This window comes from Eucyclogobius newberryi, unplaced genomic scaffold, assembly GCF_026437365.1.
Source record: "Eucyclogobius newberryi isolate DKJ021-1_F unplaced genomic scaffold, fEucNew1.0.hap1 SCAF_20, whole genome shotgun sequence".
In the NCBI taxonomy this organism is placed as follows: domain Eukaryota; kingdom Metazoa; phylum Chordata; class Actinopteri; order Gobiiformes; family Gobiidae; genus Eucyclogobius; species Eucyclogobius newberryi.
The window spans coordinates 13526770-13549934 of NW_027315835.1; the positions used below are offsets into that span (position 1 = coordinate 13526770).

Sequence of the window (23165 nt, forward strand, 5' to 3'; positions counted from 1 at the left end):
ACGTTGTTGAGACAGAGGCGGGCTTTAGTAGCACTGCTGTGAATCTGATTGGCTCTATTTTGAAAGTGGGAAGTTCCCGTACGCCGGCGTCTCCCTGGATGCGCAAGACGCCATTTTGGAGAGACAGTGTAAGATAACGGAAAGATCGAGAAGCTGCCTTTCTAAAGGTAATAATCGTCATTATCGCTCATTATTTCACCACAGGGTTCATAAACAAGTCTACCATGAGTTTCATCTCGTAATGTGATGTTTGTTGGACTGTACAGCGCGTCAGTGTGTAGCTGTTCTACTGTGACGCGGCATTCAGCTAATGCTAGCGGCGTTAGCAGGTTGCTAAAACAGTTCCCGTATAACGAACTGGTCAACGATGTCGGATTAAATTACCCTATTTCAGTCGCGAAGTATTTACAGTCTGTATATGTGTTTCTTAATCTGATTGAGCAATCAACTTTGGTAAACGTATCTAGTGAGTATGTTTTTGCTCTTTTTAAAGCTAACCAGTGTTTAGCCGAAGCATCCGCCCTGTAAAGGAGAACGGTTTAGCATTTGCAGCTAATGCTACTATAGGCTACTCAAGCCTATGAATGAAATGGTCCGTTAACCATCCTTTTGAACCTGTACCTATTTTACGGAGGCGGGCGGTTGTTTTTCGTTGGTGGAGTGGTTTGTGTAGTTGTCACATCCTAGTGGTATTTGGCGTAAAGGCGGACCTCTGTTGACTTCAGGACGACAGACTCAGAATTTGCAGCTGAAGCAGGCCCACCTTATCGGCTGATCGGTGTTTCGCTTGTCCAGGCTAGCTCTAAATTCTTCCAAATATTTGTGCACCCCTCCAAAGGGATTTACAGCCTCTATAGTTTGTCTCATTTCTGTGTTTAATGTGGCAAATGTATTGTTGAAATGCGACATGATCGAGTCGTACAGACAATGTTGTACGTTCCCTTTTTAGCGAGCCAATTAGAAAGACCATTTTTGTTATGTTAAATACCAAAGCTCTTGTTAATCGCACTAAACGGCTTACATGTACATCTTTATTGTCAACATGATATACCTGACTGTTTTCTGTCTTTTTTACAGCTTCGTCACCATGGGGAATATGTTTGGGCAGTTATTCAAGGGCCTCTTCGGCAAAAAAGAGATGAGAATTCTTATGGTGGGGCTTGATGCTGCTGGAAAAACAACCATCTTATATAAACTGAAACTCGGCGAGATAGTCACCACCATTCCCACCATTGGTATGGATGCCTGACTCGCTCACTCTGTTTGCTTTTCACCTCCCTTTAGGCTCTTGTTGTTCATTCGTCCTTTTAGCAACATTTACCTTTAACAATCCTAGAGCACGGTGTCTTTTATATTGTATGTTTTGGTGATTATTTGGACACTTTTCCCTCTGTTCAGGTTTTAACGTTGAAACTGTAGAATACAAGAACATCAGCTTCACAGTGTGGGACGTAGGCGGTCAGGACAAAATCAGGCCACTGTGGCGCCACTACTTCCAGAACACTCAAGGTGAGGACTGTTTTTGTGCAATGTTAAGTAATACTGCCTATAGCTGTCCTCATTAAGTACATTATTGGTCAAAAGCAAGCAAATACATTTTTCATACCAGTTGGTATTCACTCAATGTGTGTCTGTATCCAATCCATAGAGATTTTAAATGCCTCAACATATTGTGTGTTCTTGAATAGAAAAAGAAAAGATGTTCATATTTTTAAAGGTTAATTTTACTAGACGAAATTATATGTGGAACCCTTAACCTGACATCAGTAAAGTTAAAGATCATCACTTAAAGAATTGTTGTGGGGGTGGAATTAAGTACATTTAGTTTTTTTCCCTTGCTGTCCATCTTCTATTCAGTTAAACTAGATTCTTGTGCTCAGTGAATCAAAACTCCAGGTGTAAACTCCTGCTCCTTTTTGCAGGGCTTATATTTGTTGTGGACAGCAACGACAGAGAGAGAGTGAATGAGGCGCGGGAAGAGTTGTCCAGAATGCTCTCTGAAGATGAGCTCAGAGATGCTGTGCTGCTTGTTTTTGCAAATAAACAGGTGAGATTCAGAATACATTTTGGAAAAACATTTTCTTTGCTTTTAATAATGCTAATAAGTATTATTTTTCTCATTCCAGGATCTACCCAATGCTATGAACGCTGCAGAGATCACAGACAAGCTGGGCTTGCATTCACTTCGTCACCGTAACTGGTACATCCAGGCCACCTGTGCCACCAGTGGAGACGGCTTATATGAGGGTCTGGACTGGCTCTCCAACCAGCTGAAGAACTCCCCGAAATGATCCATTCCACCTGTTTTGATTTATTATTTTTTGTTTGTTGTTTATTTTTTTTCTGTTTCAACACAGTGGCAGCACCGGATTAAGGCCCCTTTGCGCCCCAAACTCTTTACCCAACTTTGAACGCCAGCTCTTTTTCTTTTGAGAACATCTTTCATTCCCTATTGACTTCCTCCTGCTTCCTCCCATTGTCAGTGGTCCCGGGGCTCTAGCCTGTGCTGCTCGTGTGTGCGCGTGGGTGTGCGTGTGTGTACCTAGTGTGTCCAGCGAGTGCGTGTGGGTGTGAAGGCGTCTCTGTGTACATTGGCTGGGATTGGGAGTAACCCTGGCGTGCCTTTTACACACCACCTGTGGAATCAGCAGTCCGGTTTCTCAAGCCCCACCTCATCATCGAACCATACTCCTGTCTACCCCCACTTCCAGTCTTGCACGACCCCCCTTCTCCCCACCCTTACTCTGCAGAGAAAAGCATGGTTTTCATAAGGCCAAGAACGAGCAAGGGTGCAAGCTCTCCTCCAGCTGTAGGATACTCTTAGAAAAGTTCACCAGATGTAGAATGAATGCTAGTTCAATTTAACCTTTGATTTCCAAACCTTATTAGCCCACCACTAAGTGATTTCAGTAAATTGCATCTTAACCTGTATCAGGTCAAAGCAAATCACAGAACGCCCATCCTCGTTCATTCTGCTGTCCTTTGAAAATCATGCTCTTTGTTTTTATTATTATATTGGAATATAACAGATTATTCATAGCAAATGGTTCTTGGATGAACACTATCTTTCTCCCACTAAGTGTGACTGAAGCACAAGGCAAGCCAACAATCTCGGTTGAATTGAAGAGAATAAAATCAAAGTAAATTTAAACTATGCGATTCAGTTATGTTAATATTTAATCCCCTTAATTTCAATTGGATTTGATGGAAGACCTTTTTAAACATTCACAGTATCTGTTCTTGTGTTGGTCAATAAAGGTCTTGGGCATTTCACACTTTCTTTCAGCCGTTCAGGTGGCGACAGTTGTCCTCCGACATTCACAAGCTTCACATTATATTCCTTTTAAACGATGTTACATATGTTTATTTTCTGTGACTAGTTTTAGCATCTTTCTATTTGTATAATGACTGCTGAATCAAATGCTTTTGAGCAGTATGACAAATCTAAAGTTAAAGTTTTGCATTTTGAGGGCCTACTGTCATAAGCAGCGGTTTTACATTGACCTGAGAATTGGAAAGCATCCAGTAGTCTGTACTTTCCTGGTTGGAATGAAGGATGGCACCACAATGAAGGCTCAATAACTGTGAATAGGCCAGGCGACTGATAAGTGGGACTGGGTTTTGCAGGCCCCTGCACTGCATATTTCATGACTGACTACTTAAAACCAACACCTCACAGCAGTCCAGCCTCTGAAAAGGTGGAGGGACTGGTGTGAAGGTGTGCAGTCCAAACTGGTTGTGAGATTTCAGGCATCCTCAGTGTTGAACCGATGGGGGTAAAGCTGGCACTTCTGTTATAAGGATGATTGTAAATCTGTAAGTACCCTGTAAACTGTTTCTGTGGGGATTTCCTGAACACATTAATAAACACAATTTGACCCAAAGTTTTGTTATCTTTCAATGTGTATATCCCATACTTTATTCCCTCCAAATGTTAAAAAGTCAGCGTACACAGAATATTGTCTGATGGTAGTTTAGTAAAGCAATGTCATAATCTTATGTCCCTTGACACTGGTGGACCTATATAAATGTGTTACTTTGTCTGGGTTAAAATGTAATGCAGCTTACCAATGTAAACATGTCTTTTTCAGTCAAATATAACCGTGGCCACTAGATGGAAGCAAAGTCCCACTGGACAAGCTGCTGACTTTGGATTACATACTATTTTCAGAATAAAAATAAATAAATATATAAAATAAAACAAGAAAGATCATGTTACAAAATTTGAATAAATGATTTCAGAGGTTAAAGTTGGCAAAATAGTAGCTTACAATTACAAGTGGGTCTACTGATGTCACAAATGAATTACTAGACTACAAATTATGTGCGTTATATATTAAGAGTGCTGTAAAATCCAAACACAAATAATTTAAAACTGGTTCGATTTCCAAACAACATTTCTAAAATATAAATAAAACATATATTTAGAACACTTACCTTTTCCATTCAATCTCGCACCAGAGAGCTGGGCGGAGTCACCTGGCGCACCTGACTGACAGGCCCCGCCCACTCTCGGGGGGACGCGGGCTCCGGTGAAACGCTGCTGGCATTTTGTAGTAGCGTCCAGATTTTTGTGTGACGATCACAAACTGAGAGTGTGTGGGATTAAGAAGACGATGCGTGACAGCCGAGTCTCGCCGTGACAACACATATTCCTCTGGTAGGTGTTTACATTTCCTTTGAAGAAAATCATAAGCCTTTATCACAGTGGGACAGGTGCGAGGGGAGAAGAGGAACTTTGTGGTGAGTAAGTTCAGGACTCACACAGTTTTGGGCTTCACTTTTCAGTTTTGAGAAAGTAAAACGTTTGTAAAAGTTTGTTGGATTAATGAGATCCAATCAGAGAAAGTTTTGCCAAGTCTTAAACTATAGATGCACTACTTTGCATGTCAAAATTGGCCAACTCATTGATTATTTTTTGGTTTCTCATCATTTCTCATGGTGGAACATTACAGACATGAGCTGTAGCCTGCCAAAAACAAAAGTTTGCCTTCTCCAGTCATTGTTGTGGTCTGTTGTTGCAGCAACAGAAGGGAAGGTGCAGTCCCTCTGTATTTTCCATTGTCCAACGAGAGATGATGTCATTCACCTGTTACTGCTGCGTGGAGATGGGTGTAAAAGGCTAGACTAGAGTAATACTACATTCAGACATGGGGAAGTGAGAGAGGAAAAGAGAGAGGAAAAGGGAGGGAGAGTTGAGCTACCTCCAAGTCTGATCAAAGAGCAAACCTGCCTGGTCTTCTTATCTTTCCTGCTGCATGATCTGCATAATAACAACAACACAAAGAGAAAGCTCAAGGCAGTGAAATGACAGAAACCGTGAGCAGGACTTCCAAGCAACGACGCTCCTCACTTTTATGCACATTTATCCAAGTTTTATTGCAACCCGACAGTTCTGTTCGGTTATCTCGCTGACATGATCTGCATAAAGATGGACTGAATGTGTTATTTGTGGATGTTTGTTGTCCCCTGCGTTTGAATCATCTGCAAATGATCTACCTGCAACCCTCCTCATCTCCTCATCTCCTCATCTCCTCATCTCCTCATCTCCTCAACTCCTCACTCCTCATCTCCTCATCTCCTCATCTCCTCATCTCCTCACTCCTCATCTCCTCATCTCCTCATCTCCTCACTCCTCATCTCCTCATCTCCTCATCTCCTCATCTCCTCATCTCCTCAACTCCTCACTCCTCATCTCCTCATCTCCTCATCTCCTCATCTCCTCATCTCCTCACTCCTCACTCCTCATCTCCTCATCTCCTCATCTCCTCACTCCTCATCTCCTCATCTCCTCATCTCCTCATCCCTCATCTCCTCATCTCCTCATCTCCTCATCTCCTCATCTCCTCATCCTCAAGCCGTTGCCCTGCCAACAGGTTCTAAACTCTCCTCCCCAGATGTGTCATTTTTCACTTTTTCAGCCCACTTTTTTGTCTGCCCTCATCAGTCCCTGCAGGGGTTTACGTGCCTAAGCAATGTTTTTATCATATCGTATTCATATCATACATTCATTTGCTTCAACGCGTTCATTTCTCCTTTGGGTCTTTCCAAATTAAAATATATATATACCGCTACATCTTCTGCCATATTGGTTCTAGTTATTAATGTAAATGTAAATCTAAAGGAAACCTGCATCAGCTGCCTAAATTATCAGTATTAAATCATTTTTTGTGTGATGTTGCGCGTTTAATTCTCAATTGATAACTGTCTCTGCTCGTTATGAATATTATTTTCTATGGAAAGCCATGGGAATGTTTGATAGATCCAGCACCAAATGAATGCACCAATATCTGCACCAACTGCCCTGCGTTTGTAGCCAAAAAACACAGATGAAGTAACAGACACACAGTAAGTTTCCCTTTAGGTGAACTATTTTACCTTTTATAAAGCATGCCCATAATTGCTTATTGTTAAAGACCTGGATACGACTATGTTATTACAAATTAATAGCAGTGCTGTCCCCAGTTTTGGTCAATTGGGTGCATTTCTGTAATATAAAGCATCATCAGCAGTGCTCCTTTTCTGTCTGAGCTCGTTCATCAGCGTTTACAGCGAGGTGTAGATTGGCTGTTGATTCCAGTTTCCTGTTTATAAATTACATTTTATGGGCGAGTTTGGTGCAAATGATTTAATGCTTATTTTAAAGCCCACAAATCTATGGCGAAGGTTTTATAGCCACAAGAATGAGGTGGCGAGGGTTGATGCAGAACAAAGTACTGTAGTTTTGCTGTATTGTAGCTCACAAACTGTTCAAAAATAAGAATACTATAGCCACGTTTTCAATTATCTACCGTGACAATCCTCTTAATCACGCCCAGGAGCTCTTTTGTTGCTGTTATTTGTGCCATAGTTGTTTTTGGTTTTGGTCTGTGTCTATTTTGAGCAAGGATCGAAAGTATGACTCAGCGGTTTGTTTAGTTTGTACCATTGTCTGATACTGATTAATTAACTGCATTGTTATAATGTCACGAACGCGACACGCAGGTAGGACATTCAGCGTGTTTATTGACTTTTGCTCCGGGTTACTAAATGCTCAGTATAAAGGAAAGTCCCAAGTTAGATTACTGTTCAGTTTGGAATTTTGCATGTTCTGCCTGTGTCTGCGTAGGCTTCATCTGGGCCCAATGGTTTCTCCTACACATATAGAACCATAGCCATTATATACATACATATTTTTGCAAACACGATGACAAGGCTACAGTAAATTGCAGCAGTAAAATGATAAGTATGTAGAAGTCAACATCAGGACTAAAAACGTGTGATAAAGGTACATTTTGTTGTCCATGTAGGGAAGTTAGTCCTCTGCATTTGTATTTTATGTATTTGTAAAGGGACGAATGAAATTTTTTGCATGTTCAGTCTATCTTCAGTCCCTTGCCAGGCAGGTTCATGTCAAAATATCGACCGGACAAAACCTTGACCCTTCCTTCATTGCCGGTGGACGTTAGCTGCTCCTCACAGAAAGACTCTGTGCTAACCACTCACCCACAATACCATCTTTTAAACTCATTTTCCCAACCATTTCCACAAAATGTCTGCCAACTAATTCAAATAGAAAATGGAAAAAATGACTCATTTGGAAATGGACAAATCTGAACGACTATGGACCAAATGGGACTTTTTAAAATTTTAATTTATAGTTGATGTCTATGATTATTATTCTATTCTATTATTATTTTATATGTTATTTATGTACACCAACATAAAACAACAAAACAACAAATAGAAAATCCCTTCAGCAAGTTGTTTGTTACATAATTCTCCAGACATTTTGGATTTTGTAATAGAATGTATTATAGAGAGTATTCATTGACAGTGCGCCTTATAGTGCAGAAAATACCGTATTTGTAAAGTATGACAATCTCTCTTCAGATTTCCTACATTGTCTACACATCGTCCCTAGATTGCTGACATGATGGAGGTAGAAGGCCCGTGGCCCGAGGTTTTCGAAGGCTCGGGTAGGAACGGCTCTCCAGAAGAAGAGTCCTTTCTGAGAAGCTCCACGCTGACTCTGGCTCCTCTGGTGTCTGAATCTGCCTCAGTCCGACGCTCGCAGCCCATCTTCATCACTACAAACAGGTAGAACTGGGAGAGGAGGACACACATGTACTCAAGGATACTGTACTCTAGTATGTCTTAACCTCTAAATCAGTGATTCTCCAGCTTTTCATGTAAAGTACCACCTAAGAAAATATTTGGCTTTCCGATTACCACCAGGTTTAAACCAGGTCTCTAACAACACTATATCCTGTTTAATCTGCTTTTAATCAAGCCTCAAACATGACAAAGTAGTAGTTGTTGTGACGAAAACGAAAAAATATATTAACGCTAAAGAAATTCTCATGGCGCTCGTTTGAAAAGCGCTGCTATAAATAATATTGTAGAGGAGAAGTAAACAAACAGCAATTAACTGCGTCGCTTTTTGGATGTGACTTGATTTATGTTTTGCTATTGATGAATTCAGACTGACAGAGTCTTTTCAACCATAAATATGTGTAATGGTTTTTAACGGGGGACAGAAAAACATTCACTCCACAAATTTGAACCAAAATATGGACATTTTTAAAGATGCTCACAATATTAATTCCAGTCAGACTTTTAGATGCATCCAAATAATGTTGTACTTGTCAGTCCAATAACTGCACTAGTGTAATTACTGCTTGTTACTGCAGCACATCTTGGTGACAAACACAACACTGACAGTATTTCGTGACAACACCTGAAAGTATTTGTCACCACATGAGGATTAGATTGCTTCATTTACAGCGGACATGAGTCAACACAACTGCGAGCTGGCGACTGTTGACTTAATGTGACTCAAACCGTCGTAAATCACGTCATTCCGTGTGTAAAGAAATGACCAGTTTCTCAAAAGACAATGAGGCGATTATCTCTTATGTGTGTTAAAACAGGGATTGTACTGTGGAGTGGGAGGCAGAAATAGACCGGGGCGTGTTGGTTGGTTGGTTGGTTGGTTTAGTTTCCTTGTTTTGCTGCACTGTTGTATATTTTCTGACTCACGGGCCATTGCTGATAAACTGTTAAGAAGACAAGCCTCTATATGACTTTGCCGTGACTCGTAAACACTCGTAGTTGTAAAGCAGCTATAGTAAGATATTTAACAGGTCATGCATGTCAAAGTGAAACTCTGGAGAAGTGTTGTCACAAGTCTACTTTTCCAAACTCAAATTTGTTACTAAGCGAAAGGCTCAATGTGATACCAGTAGATTTAAACACTCTTTTTATACAATCGAATGGAATGCTTTCTTTAATATTACCAGGTGATCTTATACTAGTTAAAGATCATTCGAAAACTATTCAGGAAAGTTCAACTCAGTATTAATTGATTAGTTAATGATGAGCTAGATCCTCCTACTTTCTGTTCAAAGCAGGAGCCAGGTGCCTCTATTTATGACATTTATGACATCTCTCACCTCAGATTTACAGAGTTTTGTGGCTCAGTCTTTGCTTCAGCAGAAATCATTACAAGTATTGTAAAAGTGTGTGGTCTTGCCGAGCCTGGCAGTTCGGAATCAATCATTTTGGCACTTGAGGGAGTTGGGGATCAGGCACTAAACTGGACTAAACAGGATAAATGTTTCTGATGCAAAGTAACTTCCGCTCTCTTTCTCCATGTTTTTAAATGTGTTATTGCGTTATTTTGCTTCCATGCACAAAGCATTGAACACATTTATTTTCCACAGAGCCCGTGGTCTAGAGGCATTTTCTTCCTCAGTTCCTTCGATACCCAACCCTTTCCCAGAGCTGTGCAGCCCATCAAAGTCGCCTGTCATCAGCTCCCTGCCGCCCACCACAGGCGACAAACACGTGAGTTCAGGACATTTGTGCTGAATAGTAACATTTCTCTCATCACTGAACATCACGGAGCAAAAACATATGGTGCACTGCTGTAATATGTTAAAGGCAGGGATGTATTAAGTCTATCAATAAGTCAAGACATGGAGTGATTGTGTCTTTAAATGTCCATAACTACATTTATAATAAAAGAACAATAACAAGCAAACTCTGGTCTGGGAGAAGAATAGTTATTATGATTTTGGACCTATACTAGGAATAATGAACAAAACATATTCATTTCTACAATATCCCAGTCCAAATGGTGCATGAGACGGTGATGCTTTTTCATTTATTCTGGCCGTGTTTGTTAGAGGAGGAAATGTAGTATTCATGACAAACCACCAACATAGTCTACCTTTAATTACTAATGCTGAACAAACTGAAGAGTAAATAACTAGAGAGGTAATGGGATGAATACTAAAGAAGATTTGACAATTTGTGTCTGTAGTCGACACAAATTTAAGTTGTTGTGTAGGGTTTGAATCTGAATACTTGTGTTAACTTGAATTTATATTCCACTTTTTATTTTCTATTGTAGGTTGAAGTGGGCGATAATCTTAGTTTTGTTTTTTTGAGTATCCCAATAATGATCAGAAATGTGTTAAAATGTGTCTTTAAGCGTAGTAGTTGAGGTTTAATTATCAGACAAACGTCAAATATTTATAAAAAATAGATAAATACAAACGAAGTGCAGAAATATCACCTTATATGATGGTTTACAACAAGTTTTTGTTTTTTATTTTTAAAATGCTCTTTTTATAGCATTTTGTTCTTCCCCCAAATTGTATAGTGAATAATTCAAATCTTACATACCTTCAAAATAACATCTTTACATATACTATCTGAATTTTCAATACTTCTAATTGTAAGGTAATTGGTGTAGAAAGTTTAATAAGAAAATGGATTAAATGGTAATCGGTGTCCGGCTGCACAATAATGAGAGAACTAAAGGCCATTACAGACTGGAAAAGGCTTCACACATCTGTTGATTTCAGCATTGTTGTCTCTCAGATGGTGTTAGGGCTACTTTATCTGTATAAATGTTTAGACCCAAAAAAGAAAACCATTCAAGTCCATTATTAGCACTTGAGGCCCCAGACCGGATTAGTGTAAATGTCTTGCCCATTGGCACATTCACTCCATTTGAGTGAAGTTTAACGCATAATCGTGTGCTGCCCATCTATTTTTCATCACTCAAACCTTCCGCTACCGTCGAAGCACAACACTATACAAAACACTGCCTCACCAATCACAGATGTACTTATCGTGTCACTCAGAATACATCGTCAGCCCGCATCAGTAGATTTTGCGCGTAGTACACGCCGCTTTCCATGTAATTTTGAGACCTTCTTTATATTAAATCCAATTACGCAAAACATTTTCTTTCCCCATCCCTCTGCTTTTTGGGATGTTGCCATTACAGACGTCACTCACCCGACCAGTCTCCTCTTGTTGACTGACAGGTTTCAGGTCGGGCTGGTTTGTTTTCTCTTTGTTTGGCAGAGACTAACGCAGCGTCACACAAGAGAAAACTTGCACCAGCTTCTGCCTCGCGCTGACTGGAATAGACACATTGACTTCCAAGGCGTGCGGTATTGCTTGGAAATGGATGACTGTAATGCCATATTGTGAAATATTGCAGGCACTGAAGCATTTTGAGAGAGTTCTGGTCTAATCTCACGTCGGTAAATATAAAGTGACCTTCCAGAGGCAAATGGTCAATCACGTGCGCCATTTTTTATGAATAAACGTGATGATGATGGCGTTTAGAGCTCGGGATCATATGTTAAAAAGAAAAAGAGCAGTGGAACAAAGCTGCTGAGTCAAATACGAGTTTAGTATGTAGCGTCTCAAAATGTGGCTGCAGGCGACACTCGGGCGATTCTCTGCTCCTGGTGCAGACTTCTGATGGCACTTCTTCAACTGGTTCATCTGTCATCAGCCTCATGTATTTTACTGTGCGTGTGTGTGTGCGTGTTTGTTTGTGTGTGTGTGGGGCTGTGTCTGTGGGTGGGTTGTTTGGTTATGTGGGTCAGGCGGTTGTGTGTGGGTTATGGGCATAAGGGATTGTTTTTAATACACTTTATAAATGATGATTGATTAACAGTTTAATATCAGTTTAACTCTCGAGCTCTATTTTCTTCAGTTTTATTTATTGTTTAAAACACTCCACAACCCGGAGGATTTCTCTACTAAATGTGTTGTTTTTATTTAGCATTTATTAATCAAGTTTTCTTTTTTATTGCATTGGGCTGATTTCAAGTAAAATGAACTTGGCAGCACTTGTGTTTGTAAACTGTTGCTAAGCATCTTAAGTGCGTTAAGATGGATGATTAGATAAAAACTCAAAAACATCTTTGGTGCCAGACTGACATTTAAGATTCTGTAGTAACTGTCTCGAGGCGTTTATAACATGTTAAATACGGCATTCTGTCACCCACTGCATTACACTTGACAGATTATTGGCCACAGGTTTTGGCTGCTCTCCCAGAGCCACAGTAAATAGAAAATTTTAAGTCTGTAGTCTTTCAACTAACTGACTTGCTCAATGTGTGTAGGTTTTGTAAGTAGTTTTGTCTCAGAGTTTGCTTGTTATTATTATTTTATTATAATTTAGTTATGGAAAATGTATATTTAAAGATTACAATCACTCTATGTCTTGACTTATTCATAAACTAAATACATTCCTTCTCTGATGATTGATGGCCATAATATTTAAATCTTAACCTAACATGTTTTAAATGTATACAAACTGTAATACTGTACACTGTGTCAAGACCTTAACTCTGAGCAATTACAACATTACATACAGTACATCTGCTTTTTATAGAATTGGTTTGGTCCTGTTGTTCAAGTCTTGATTTAGTCCTGGTCTAGTCCAGGTTTAGCTCCAGATTTAGTCCCAGTTTTTTATGAGGTCAATCGGTCAGTCTGCTGTAATCAGTAAGAATCGCACCAGAGGATTCACATTATGTTCTGGTATTGCACATGAAGTCATTGAACCTGCTTTTGTACACAACCACAATCATAACCACTTATTCTGCCAGTGCAGTGTTTTAGATCAAAGCCCATTCAAAAAGTTTTGTATCTTTTTTTTCTTTCTTGCACTCGTCTGTTTATCTGCTGTTCTTGCCACAATACACTTTTTTTTTGTAGGTCAAATGAAGGTCTTACCAAAAATACCAAAAAGAGAATCTTTTGTACTGTCATTGCACATAAGGTAACATATATTTCCCTTTGCCATCTTTATTTCCTGTAGCTGATAAAGGTGTATGGAGAGGACAGCCACAGCCGGTCTGTGTGGGTCGGTCCTGAGGCCACAGCCCGAGAGGTGTGTCACATGTTGGTGCAAACGGCCCACTGCAGCGATCAGGAGAACTGGGCGCTCCTGGAGGTCCACCCTGCGCTGGGACTGGGTAAGACTGGACCTGATTTAGGACCGGAACTGATTGAAAAGAGAAGGCGGCTGCATGTTCACACTTCCTGTTCCTTGCAGAGAGGTGTCTGGAGGATCACGAGGTTGTGTGGAAGGTCCAGTCCACTTGGTCGCTTAAAGCCGACACTCGGCTGGTGTTTCGCAAAAACTACGCAAAGTACGAGTTCTTCAGAAAACCAACTGTAAGTTTTAACTAAGATATCGTTTTTAAGCACGCTTTAATTTAGTGTATCAAGATTAGGATGAAATTGCATTTATTGTAAGTTATATAATGAATTTCTCTGTGGTAAGGATAAATGTTTAGATTAAAAACTATATTTACCTTATTTACTATATGTATCAAATATCAGAACAGTTTAAAGACAAGTTTTGACAATGACTCTTGGATGAGAGTCGAAATGTCTATTTTTGCAAACTGAGTCCAGATGACTACAACTGAAGCTTTTTCTACTATAGTTTAAAGATGAAACATTTTATTTTTGTTGCCTGACTAAACTGTTGGTTTAAATAGTTAAAAGTGCAATGCAGCATAGAAGTATAAAAGTATATAAAAAAGTATACTCAGTTACCAGCAGTATCGTTTTGTCAGGTATTGCTACTAACAGTACTGAACTAAATTGATACAATACCAAGCCCTAGGGATCAGTTAAAAATATGTTTGTAAACCTTAGTTATATTCAAGTAAAATCTTATACGTAATTACATGAATAAATACTTTACTACAATTATTAGCTTTTACATTTTGTTGAGCAGTTTCGTGGTATATTTTCACCTTCAGATTTCTGTGGATGCTGTAAATTTGTTTTATTATGCACAGAGCTGCGTGCTTGCACAAGTCTGCTCTCTAATTTAGTGCCTTTTAGATTTTATTATTGCATCCATCATCAGGATCATGTTAAAATGACAGTTGGTGGTGAATCCTCACACTCACCGCACCAGGAAGAACCAGAGTAAATTAATACCCCGAAGCCTGATCAGAAAATGATGAAATAACTGACGAGCAGGTTCTTGCACACAAAACTGACTCCTCAAAAACTAACTGCTTTGCCAATTCTCCAGCTCTTCTTTCCGGAGTCCATGATTTCGGACAGTGCAGATGTGGGCAAAGACCTGACGTCAGCCGAGCTCATCCAGGTAAAAGGTTATCTCTGAATATGTGTATGAACTAATAAGTTATAAAACAGTTCAATTCTTTGTGACAAACCATTTTTCCATGTAACACAGAATCTCTTAAAGTCTGGTACATGTCCTGAAATCCAAGGCTATCTTCAGTCCAAAGAGCCCACTCGAAAGTCCTGGAAAAAGGTTTACTACTTCCTGCGACGCTCCGGCCTCTACAGCTCATCTAAGAACTCCTCCAAGGTCAGTGCCGTGAAATCGAACAGATGCCACAGATTTCATGATGTGAAACCCATATCTTCATGCAACGTTTATCATGCAGATAGATCCATGCACTTTTGGCTTTACAATTGAGTGCCGTTCACAGAGAGCATCGATTCAAGAGGAAACGTCTGTCTTGTTTATGATCATGAAATCAATACTGAAGGGCATTTTTATTAAGTTTTGGGAAAGGTAACGTTTTAATGGATGTGAATGAAAAAGTTAAATTGTGATTGATCCCATTGCCCTGCCACTGGTTGTATTTGGACTTCGTATGGTGGAGTCATTTTAAACGTATTTAGTCCAGGTTTAGGTCTAGTTGAGCCCTTCAGATGACTTGAGAAGCTAAATATTTATTTTATTATAACAATATAAAGGTGCGTTTAAACCTTTTGTTAGTTGGTCCGAAATTGAACCAATTTTAGGCACGATGTGGAGTTGGGTTGGTCCTGTTATTGCCATTGTTCAGTTTAGCTCTAGTTCTATTTTTCTTTTCTTTTTTAACAAACAGGAACAAACCAGGAACCATAGCACAGAGAGAGAACATACTGTACATACACAAATGGTACATAAGAAGTCCAGCCAGTTAGTCCAGAGTCTGTCAGATGAAATTTCAGGTTCTGTTTTGAGTTCAAATTCAGCAATAACGTCGGGTTCAATTTTGGATGATGTTGAATTGACCTAAGGCTTACTTTTGTGTTTAGGAGCCAAGGCACCTGCAGTATGTGGCTGATTTAGAAGATTTGAACGTATACACAGTGGTCAACAGCAGAAAACTGTACGGAGCTCCTACCGACTTCACCTTCTGTATCAAGGTAACCCCGTCCTACTGGCTTTAACAGGATTAGGGAGAAAAATGTGCACGGGCCAGACTTTCACACAAGCCGAGGCATTTTCTGCATGTTCCAATGTTCCACTATCACTACTCCTGCATTCAGATCATACTTCTCATGACTACTACTGTGTCCATATTGGTGATATGAAATGCCAAAGCTTTGAGGCAGTGAAAGAATATCATACCGGTAATTATTTTGTATTCTGTGCGTGTGTTTCTGCAGCCCACGAAAAACCCAGTGCGTGCCCAGGACCTGAAATTCTTGTGTGCAGAGAGCGAACAAACACGGACTTGTTGGACATCATCCTTCAGACTTTTCAAGGTCTCACAATGATAAAATAAGACTCGTTAAATAAACTGATCCTTATTACGGCAGTAAGGGTAGACAATAATCATTCATGGTACATTTTGTATAATCGTTATGCACCATTATAATTCCAGATTGTGCAGAAGAAAACTATAAGCTCATTATTGTTTTCGCACCAACTGTTCTATAACAGTTGTTTATGGAACTTGTTCATAATATTACAATGATAAATATTCATATCTGTAACCAATTTAAAATGCCAGGTATTTTAATAATTTATGTGATTATAATACAAATATAAATATCGCTTTTCAGGACACTCTGAGACACTTCAAAGAACAAAAATACAACAATTTAAAGAACATTAAGCAACAAATGATAAGATAGAAACGCATTAATCAATCAATAATATTTTGGCCACAATAATCGTGACACAACATTTTGATATCATCCAAAGCCTACATAGAAGTTATACGTTTCTGTGTTAAGTTAAGTTAGGTTTTCCATGTTTTTATTTTATTTTTCTACTTTTAATGACATTCTCCTCTGCTAGCTGAATCACGACTCAAAAAAGCTGCCGTTTGGGATATTCTGTTTCCTAATCTCATCTATCTATAACCAAACTATTCAAGCACAGAGCGCCACACACCAACCGGGGGCGCAAAGTCTCCGTATGGTGTAGTCACATACTTGGGGCGCTCTCAAAGCTAGAAAGATCCAAGCGTCAATCCATCACTGTTTTGATCTTTTGGCGTTTGTTATTCACCAATCAATTGTCATAATCTTACACTTGAGTAATAACAACAACAATACCCTTTAATTTGAATTTGTATTAATTATTTTTGGCAACTCAAAAGCCCTTCTTGTAACTGTTCTATCTTTCTAATGTGTTACCAGCACGGCAAACAGCTCCAGTGTAACTACCAGTTTTCCAAATTGGCACCACAGCGACGAGAATCGACCAACCACTTCACAGACGCTAAAGTGAGTATTTGACAGCGACGTAGGAGATGTTCCAGTGATATTATGCTCAAGTTACTCAAGTATTTTCATTATTTCAGTCAAAGTCAGAGGCGAGTCTGGTGGCGATGGACTTTTCGGGGAAGGCTGGAGGACGGGTCATCCAGAACCCATCAGAGGCTCGCAGCGCCGAGAAGGAAGAGGGCCAGGCCTGGAGGGTGAGCAGAGGGAGATGGGATTGTGCCAGTCAAACACGTCCCAAATGGTGTCACAGCTTGCTTTTTTATTAATCAGTTGTAGATAATGGCATCTCAAGCTCACAGTTTTTGTATTACCGGTAGTTGTTTTCAAGTCCCCAATGATGGTACGCAGTCCTTTGACCTTTTGTTTCATTCGACCTTTGTGTCATTCGATCTTTGAGTCCTCTGACCTTTTGAGTCCTTCGATCTTTCTGTCCTCCGACCTTTGAGTCCTCCGATCTTTCTGTCCTTCGACCTTTGAATCCTCCGATCTTTGAGTCCTTCGACCTTTGAGTCCTCCGATCTTTCTGTCCTCCGACCTTTGAATCCTCCGATCTTTGAGTCCTTCGACCTTTGAGTCCTCCGATCTTTCTGTCCTTCGACCTTTGAATCCTCCGATCTTTGAGTCCTTCGACCTTTGAGTCCTCCGATCTTTCTGTCCTCCGACCTTTGAATCCTCCGATCTTTGAGTCCTTCGACCTTTGAGTCCTCCGATCTTTCTGTCCTTCGACCTTTGAGTCCTCTGATCTTTGAGTCCTTCGACCTTTGAGTCCTCCGACATTTGAGTCCTTCGACCTTTGAGTCCTTTGATGGTCTGGCTCGGGCAATATTTTGAACTACGATAGTTTATCTTGGAGTGAATCGACTCGAATCTGTCTGTTAATCAACTTGAAGTAGACACATTATGCATTTTCCTAGCTACCTATTTTCCTAGCTACCTATTTTGTTCAGTCTACAGTTCACGTCTAATGACAAAAAGGGGGTCCATAACCACAAAAATGCAGAACTGCTCATACTAAATTACAACTTTGTTTAAGCTTATGATATAATGTTCATACAAGTCATAAAAGATTTTACATAATTCATACCCTTTAATAGAATGGTCCTAGAATAAGAAATGCATGATCTGATTTCGTGAATAAGGTTACTAAACCACATCTCCAGCAACGAGAAATAACAAATTGGGTCAATATGTAAAACTTTCCAAAGCGGATCTTCACAAAGGAACATCAGAAGTAGCATCTTAACCCATTCGACTTCAGTTTGTTTAAAATACTGTTAAGACATTTCAGCCTGAACTATGCCATAAATGTGCAAACTGTCTCTTTTTGGCTGTGGCTGGGGACTCAAATCTCAGTGGTGGACTCGGATTGGGGACCGAGGAGAGCTGGAGGGGGCTATAAAAGAGATAGATGAGAGAAAAGAGGGAGACTGTAATCAGGCGTGTCCAGACTGCAGTCTAGCTTAGAGGGCATAGTTATATAAATTTATACAGGGACATTGGGCGAGAGGGGCAGGGGACAAGGCGCTGGTGACTGAAAATGTCCTACTAGTGCTACTGCAACTACTGCTAGTAATACAGGACTAAAACTGCTCTTCGAACTAAGACTAAATCAATAAATATACAAAATAATAATATTAAAAACAATAAAATAATTAAACAATGTAATGGTAGACTAAAAAAAAAAAAAAAAAAGCACTTTCGTTCATTTGTGTCAGCATTATAATTACAACTGTTGTGTGTAAAAAACAAAAAAAGAAGATAAAACTACCAACTACTACTACTACAAATACTACTACACAAACAACTACTTCCTACTTCCTACTAACTACTACTAGGGCTGTGCAATTAAGCAAATAGAATTACAATTACAATTACTGCTCTAACTACAAAAACGCGTAATCAAGAATATAACATGAACTCCAAAAGTACTTTACATCAAAGCACAAAACAAGATATGAAATAAAAATGTGTTATTTGACCAGGTGCTGGCAGAAGCCAAGGCTTATTGTGCCCGCCCTTCTCTCAGCACGGTGGTGGACATTTGTCATATTGTAGTACATTAATGGACAAGTTATCTGTCCTTTCCATATGTAACACCAAAATGTCCCCATGTGTGGACAATAAAGGCATATCTTATCTTATCTGATCTGATCTTAAAACAAAACGACATACCGTAATACTGGACAGGATGTTCCCACGTCATCTACAAGCATTCCAAGTTTTACAATAATAAAATTTATTTTTATTCTGATAAATATTTTTCCATCATTATTTTCTTAAGGATACTTTTAAGGATATCTTGATTAGAATATGTTTTCTTTCCCATAGTCCTTAATATTTCTGAGAGATGTGACCTACTTTCATTGTATTTGTTTGTTCTCTGTTTGCTGACTTCAATATTCATAATTTTTTTATTTGTTCTCAATCAAACAGACCTGACTAATACTAGTACTACCACCATTATCAACTAAATTCTAACACTAGTACTATTTTCGCCACTGCTTTTGTCCCATTAGTACCATTATTACCTCCTATTACTGTCACTTCCGCAGTTTATAGCTGAAGGACAGTTTTTGACCTTTGTATTTGTGCTTGTCTTTGGACAGAGGAGAGAAGCCCTGAGGTGCAGTTTGCCGAACCTGAACTCTAACCCCAGACCTTCCTGTAAGTCGATTTTAAAGTTCACACAGTCACAAGTCTCTTTTTGTGGAAAAGGTCATCTTCGAGTTAGACCTCTGCTTTTTCTATTTGCAGCAATCCACCGAATGCAGCCCTGGTTTCACGGCGGCGTGTCCAGAACTGATGCCCAAAGACTCATCGAGAGACAGGGACTGGTCGACGGGTGAGTTACGATGTTATGATAGTTATGATGTTGAGTTATGATACGGACAAATCTGCAGGATTATTCCTCGTTTGGATGGGGTACATGTGGGTGCAGTTCTGTGCAAGTGAAGTAGCTCATGGCAGTATCTCAAAATACAAAAACAAGATGGTACAAGATATTTTGAGTTTATAAGAAGAATGCAAGATGAGATTTAGTCATTAATGCATATAGGATTATTTTATTTTTTATCATAACATATTTCCTATGGAGTATATTCAGTGCATGCATGCTTCACTCGCAGATTATTATTATGATTATTGCACTTCACAGCTGGCTTCTTTAACCTAACCTACTGTATATATAAATTGGTGGTAAAAAAAATAAAAATACCAGTAAATATCACAATGTCATACAACAATAATGTGGCATTTTGATTATGAAACATCTTTCTTTCTTCATTTCAAAGTCAGAATCAGAAAAAGCTTTATTGGCATTTTCTGTAAAATTCACAAGCGCATAACGTGAGTTGGTGATATGATGCAACATAAAACAAATATCAACTGTAAAAAAATACATAAATAAATATAAGGCATGTTTAAAAATAAAGCATTTGAATTAAAATTGACTAAATACAAATACAAAATATACAGTATGGACAGAACGACACTGCAAAACACAAAATCGCTCCCAACATTCTAAATGAACTGGATGTTTACAGTCTCAGCCCATTTCTGGAGCCCTTTCTTGATTTCTTTAGTTACCCCACAACATGCATACGGTAGATTTCTTGTATCTTGACTCACTTTGCAGCTGACGTAATTACTTTTAATGATAGCGTGTCAACCAGTGTGTCTCCAGTGTGTCACGTGTACTTATTGTCCCTTGTGTGCGTTGTAGGATGTTCCTTATTCGTGACAGCCAGCAGCACACCCAGTGCTTCGTCCTCTCGCTGTGTTACAAGCTCAAGACTAAACACTACCTGGTTATTCCTGTAAGTTCTCTCTGAAACGCACAGTACATGGATGTATAGGTGGGCAAAGTCTATCAACAAGTACTTGGTAAACTTGACATAATAGAGGACAGATACTAGAAACGTGCGCAGGGTAATCTTTCAAACTCGTATATCTTCACTTTTATAGTTAATTTTATACAGCACATTTATGATGGATTAAAAAAAATACTATCTGATTGTTACAGGCATATTATAATCCTTATGTGTGTGTGAAAAGTATATGGATCTCACGTGTAGGATCAATGACAGAAGCCCATTCAAACCCGTTTTGATTAATTGTGGATTCTGATCTCTTCGGGCTGCATTGCAAATAAATAAATAATTAAATAAGTAGAGAAATGAATCAAATTATGATTCATAGACAGCGCTTGCAAAGTTTTCATTTGTCAATTCAACCTGCCTACTCGAAATGAGAAACGTTAATTATTGCTCACTTTTAGTTACTGTGAAGGACCTTGCAAACGCTGGTGGCTTTCGATTGTGTTTATCAAGATAACAGTACCGGTAATTGGATTCTGTTAATAACGGGAGAACGGATGGAAAACGAATCAGTGTTTAAGATAATATATTTTAGCCTGACATATACATTATAATTTGCTGTTTTAAGCTTTCCAATGTGATAATCACTGAATCTGCTCCACAAAACCTCCTCTTAATCTATAATTCAAACATCAACAACAACAAGTTTTCCACTTGTTTAATTTACTATCCACTCCAGTCCAAAACATCGGTCCAATCCCCCGACTTAAGCTCATATACATCTAACTAAGAGGAAGTTTTGGTAGAAATGTACTTTTTTTACGTGACCTGTCTATGTTTCTAATAAAATAGTGAGTGTTAACGATAAGTGTTTTTTGTATTTCAATCAGAAAGCTGAAAGAGCTCCAACTTATGTTTCTATTCTCAATATATTACAGCAAATGGCTGTTTAAGCTGTGTTTTGTAGTATTTTTCAGTCATGTTACCTTTAATACTGCCCCTCTGAATCATTTTGAATACTATTCAATGATTCAAAGTATCTTCAGTTGTCCTACTTCCAGATTTGCCTCCAGTCTTGAATGCTAAACGCTAAAACCAACACATTATTCCCTTGCAGTGTGAAGAAGAAGGCAGAAAGTACTACACTATGGACGACGGTTCAACCCTTTTCATCGACCTCCTGCAGCTCGTCGAGTTCCACCAGATCAACAAGGGCACTCTCCCGGTGTGCCTCAAACACCCCTGCGTCTGTGTGCTCTGACCAGCCGTGTCCAGGGCCTCAAGAAGACAGTCAGACAACAGGCAATTGACAATGAATTCACATTATCTGCTCATTTGTTCATGGATCAGTGAGAGAAAAGTCCTACGAATGTGCTGGTTTTACATTAAAAGTCATTTAAAATGCCTAGTAAACATAGACATTTATATTATTATTCAAACTCCGACATTGTGTCCTCAGCAATCATTTTGGGGACTTGCCTCAAAGGAACGTGTATTCACTGCATACGTTTGCTTTATTGTTTCAAAGTAAATCTTCGAAAATATCGTCATTAATTGTGGCCACATTGTCTGAACACCCTCATTACTCATTTTAATTACTTTCCACGAACTGCAGCTTGACTCTGGTTTGTTTTTATTTTTTTATTTTTAATTGTCTTAAAAAGTTGCATTCTCCAGAGACCGCTTAATTAGCCACATGAGGGAAGACAGAGTTGCAGCACAAATGGCTTTCTTGGATTTTTAAAGTCCCAAGTCAAGACATTGTGGGACTTTCCTGTGGTGTCCATGAGATGGCGCTGTGCAGTGATTCAATGCAAGTTTACATTTTGTCAACCATTTACAGAAACCCTTTTGTCTGTGGAATTATGGAATGTTGTGTAATCCAAAAGCCCCAGTGCGCAATCATGTAGCAAAAATATGATGCTGATATGTTTTTTATTTTCTATTTTTATGTACAGCCAAAGCACTCTTCCAATGCATTTTTGCACGAGTGATGTATTAAAATGGGAAATGTATTCATATTTGGGGATAAATGTATTTTATTACTGTATGTCAAAATATACCTCTTTTATACAATGTCAGTTTCCTATACTTTAACCAAATAGTTTGTTGTATATGATGCTATAATTTTGTCAAACCTACAGTTTTATATGTAGAATCAATATTTTGTACTGAATTTTATTTATTTTAAAATTAGATTTAAATACTTCATGCATGTGGATCATTTCCATAGACTGTATATACAAATAAAACAAGCCTTTCTAAAGGTTAAGGTAGGCCGATCCTTTATTGCTCATACAAAGTCTCGTGAGGTGCTGATGGACCCGTCTCCATCCTAAAGCATTTGGTCAGAAGTAGGCTTGGATCTTAAAAGGAACACTGCAGCAATGCAAATGGCCTACTTTTACTGTGAGTGGTTCAATCTTCAAGTCTAAAGTGGGCAACTGCAGTAGTCTTAAGTAGCCCAACAAAATGGCCAACCACTGCAGCTTATGTTCGCCTGCCCTAAAGGCCATGAGGCGCTGTAGATATGAACTGAGCTTATTAAAC

The 23165-nt window shown here is 39.1% G+C and overlaps 2 protein-coding genes across 3 annotated transcripts; both read left to right on the plus strand.

The window, feature by feature from the left end:
- Nucleotides 1–4: 4 nt before the first annotated feature.
- arf2b (ARF GTPase 2b) lies at nucleotides 5–3884 on the plus strand. 2 transcript variants are annotated; one of them, XM_072456545.1, is made up of 5 exons: nucleotides 5–167; nucleotides 1078–1235; nucleotides 1399–1509; nucleotides 1923–2047; nucleotides 2127–3884. In XM_072456545.1, exons 2-5 carry the CDS (start codon nucleotides 1088–1090, stop codon nucleotides 2289–2291), a joined length of 549 nt encoding a protein of 182 aa, XP_072312646.1. In that variant the 5' UTR covers nucleotides 5–167; nucleotides 1078–1087; the 3' UTR covers nucleotides 2292–3884. The 2 variants fall into 2 exon arrangements, with proteins under 2 accessions (XP_072312646.1, XP_072312645.1); XM_072456544.1 differs by lacking the exon at nucleotides 5–167 and having other exon boundaries at nucleotides 1029–1235.
- Nucleotides 3885–4523: 639 nt separating this feature from the next.
- grb7 (growth factor receptor bound protein 7) lies at nucleotides 4524–22788 on the plus strand. The gene is made up of 15 exons (XM_072456520.1): nucleotides 4524–4660; nucleotides 7873–8079; nucleotides 9705–9828; nucleotides 13118–13274; nucleotides 13355–13476; nucleotides 14354–14428; nucleotides 14519–14656; nucleotides 15379–15489; nucleotides 15733–15831; nucleotides 16714–16800; nucleotides 16878–16994; nucleotides 19407–19464; nucleotides 19555–19642; nucleotides 20522–20615; nucleotides 21733–22788. The coding sequence occupies exons 2-15, from the start codon at nucleotides 7913–7915 to the stop codon at nucleotides 21874–21876; spliced, it is 1581 nt and encodes a 526-aa protein (XP_072312621.1). The 5' UTR covers nucleotides 4524–4660; nucleotides 7873–7912; the 3' UTR covers nucleotides 21877–22788.
- Nucleotides 22789–23165: the final 377 nt, after the last annotated feature.

What these genes read in the sequence shown, in the direction of transcription:
- arf2b (XM_072456544.1), top strand. Translation starts at nt 1,043, where the DNA reads ATGATATACCTGACTGTTTTCTGTCTTTTTTACAGCTTCGTCACCATG. An exon ending in CTACTTCCAGAACACTCAAG is followed by an intron (nt 1,510 to 1,922) that starts GTGAGGACTGTT and finishes TCCTTTTTGCAG; the next exon opens with GGCTTATATTTGTTGTGGAC. An exon ending in TTGTTTTTGCAAATAAACAG is followed by an intron (nt 2,048 to 2,126) that starts GTGAGATTCAGA and finishes TTCTCATTCCAG; the next exon opens with GATCTACCCAATGCTATGAA.
- grb7 (XM_072456520.1), top strand. Translation starts at nt 7,913, where the DNA reads ATGATGGAGGTAGAAGGCCCGTGGCCCGAGGTTTTCGAAGGCTCGGGT. An exon ending in ATCTTCATCACTACAAACAG is followed by an intron (nt 8,080 to 9,704) that starts GTAGAACTGGGA and finishes TATTTTCCACAG; the next exon opens with AGCCCGTGGTCTAGAGGCAT. An exon ending in CCACCCTGCGCTGGGACTGG is followed by an intron (nt 13,275 to 13,354) that starts GTAAGACTGGAC and finishes TGTTCCTTGCAG; the next exon opens with AGAGGTGTCTGGAGGATCAC.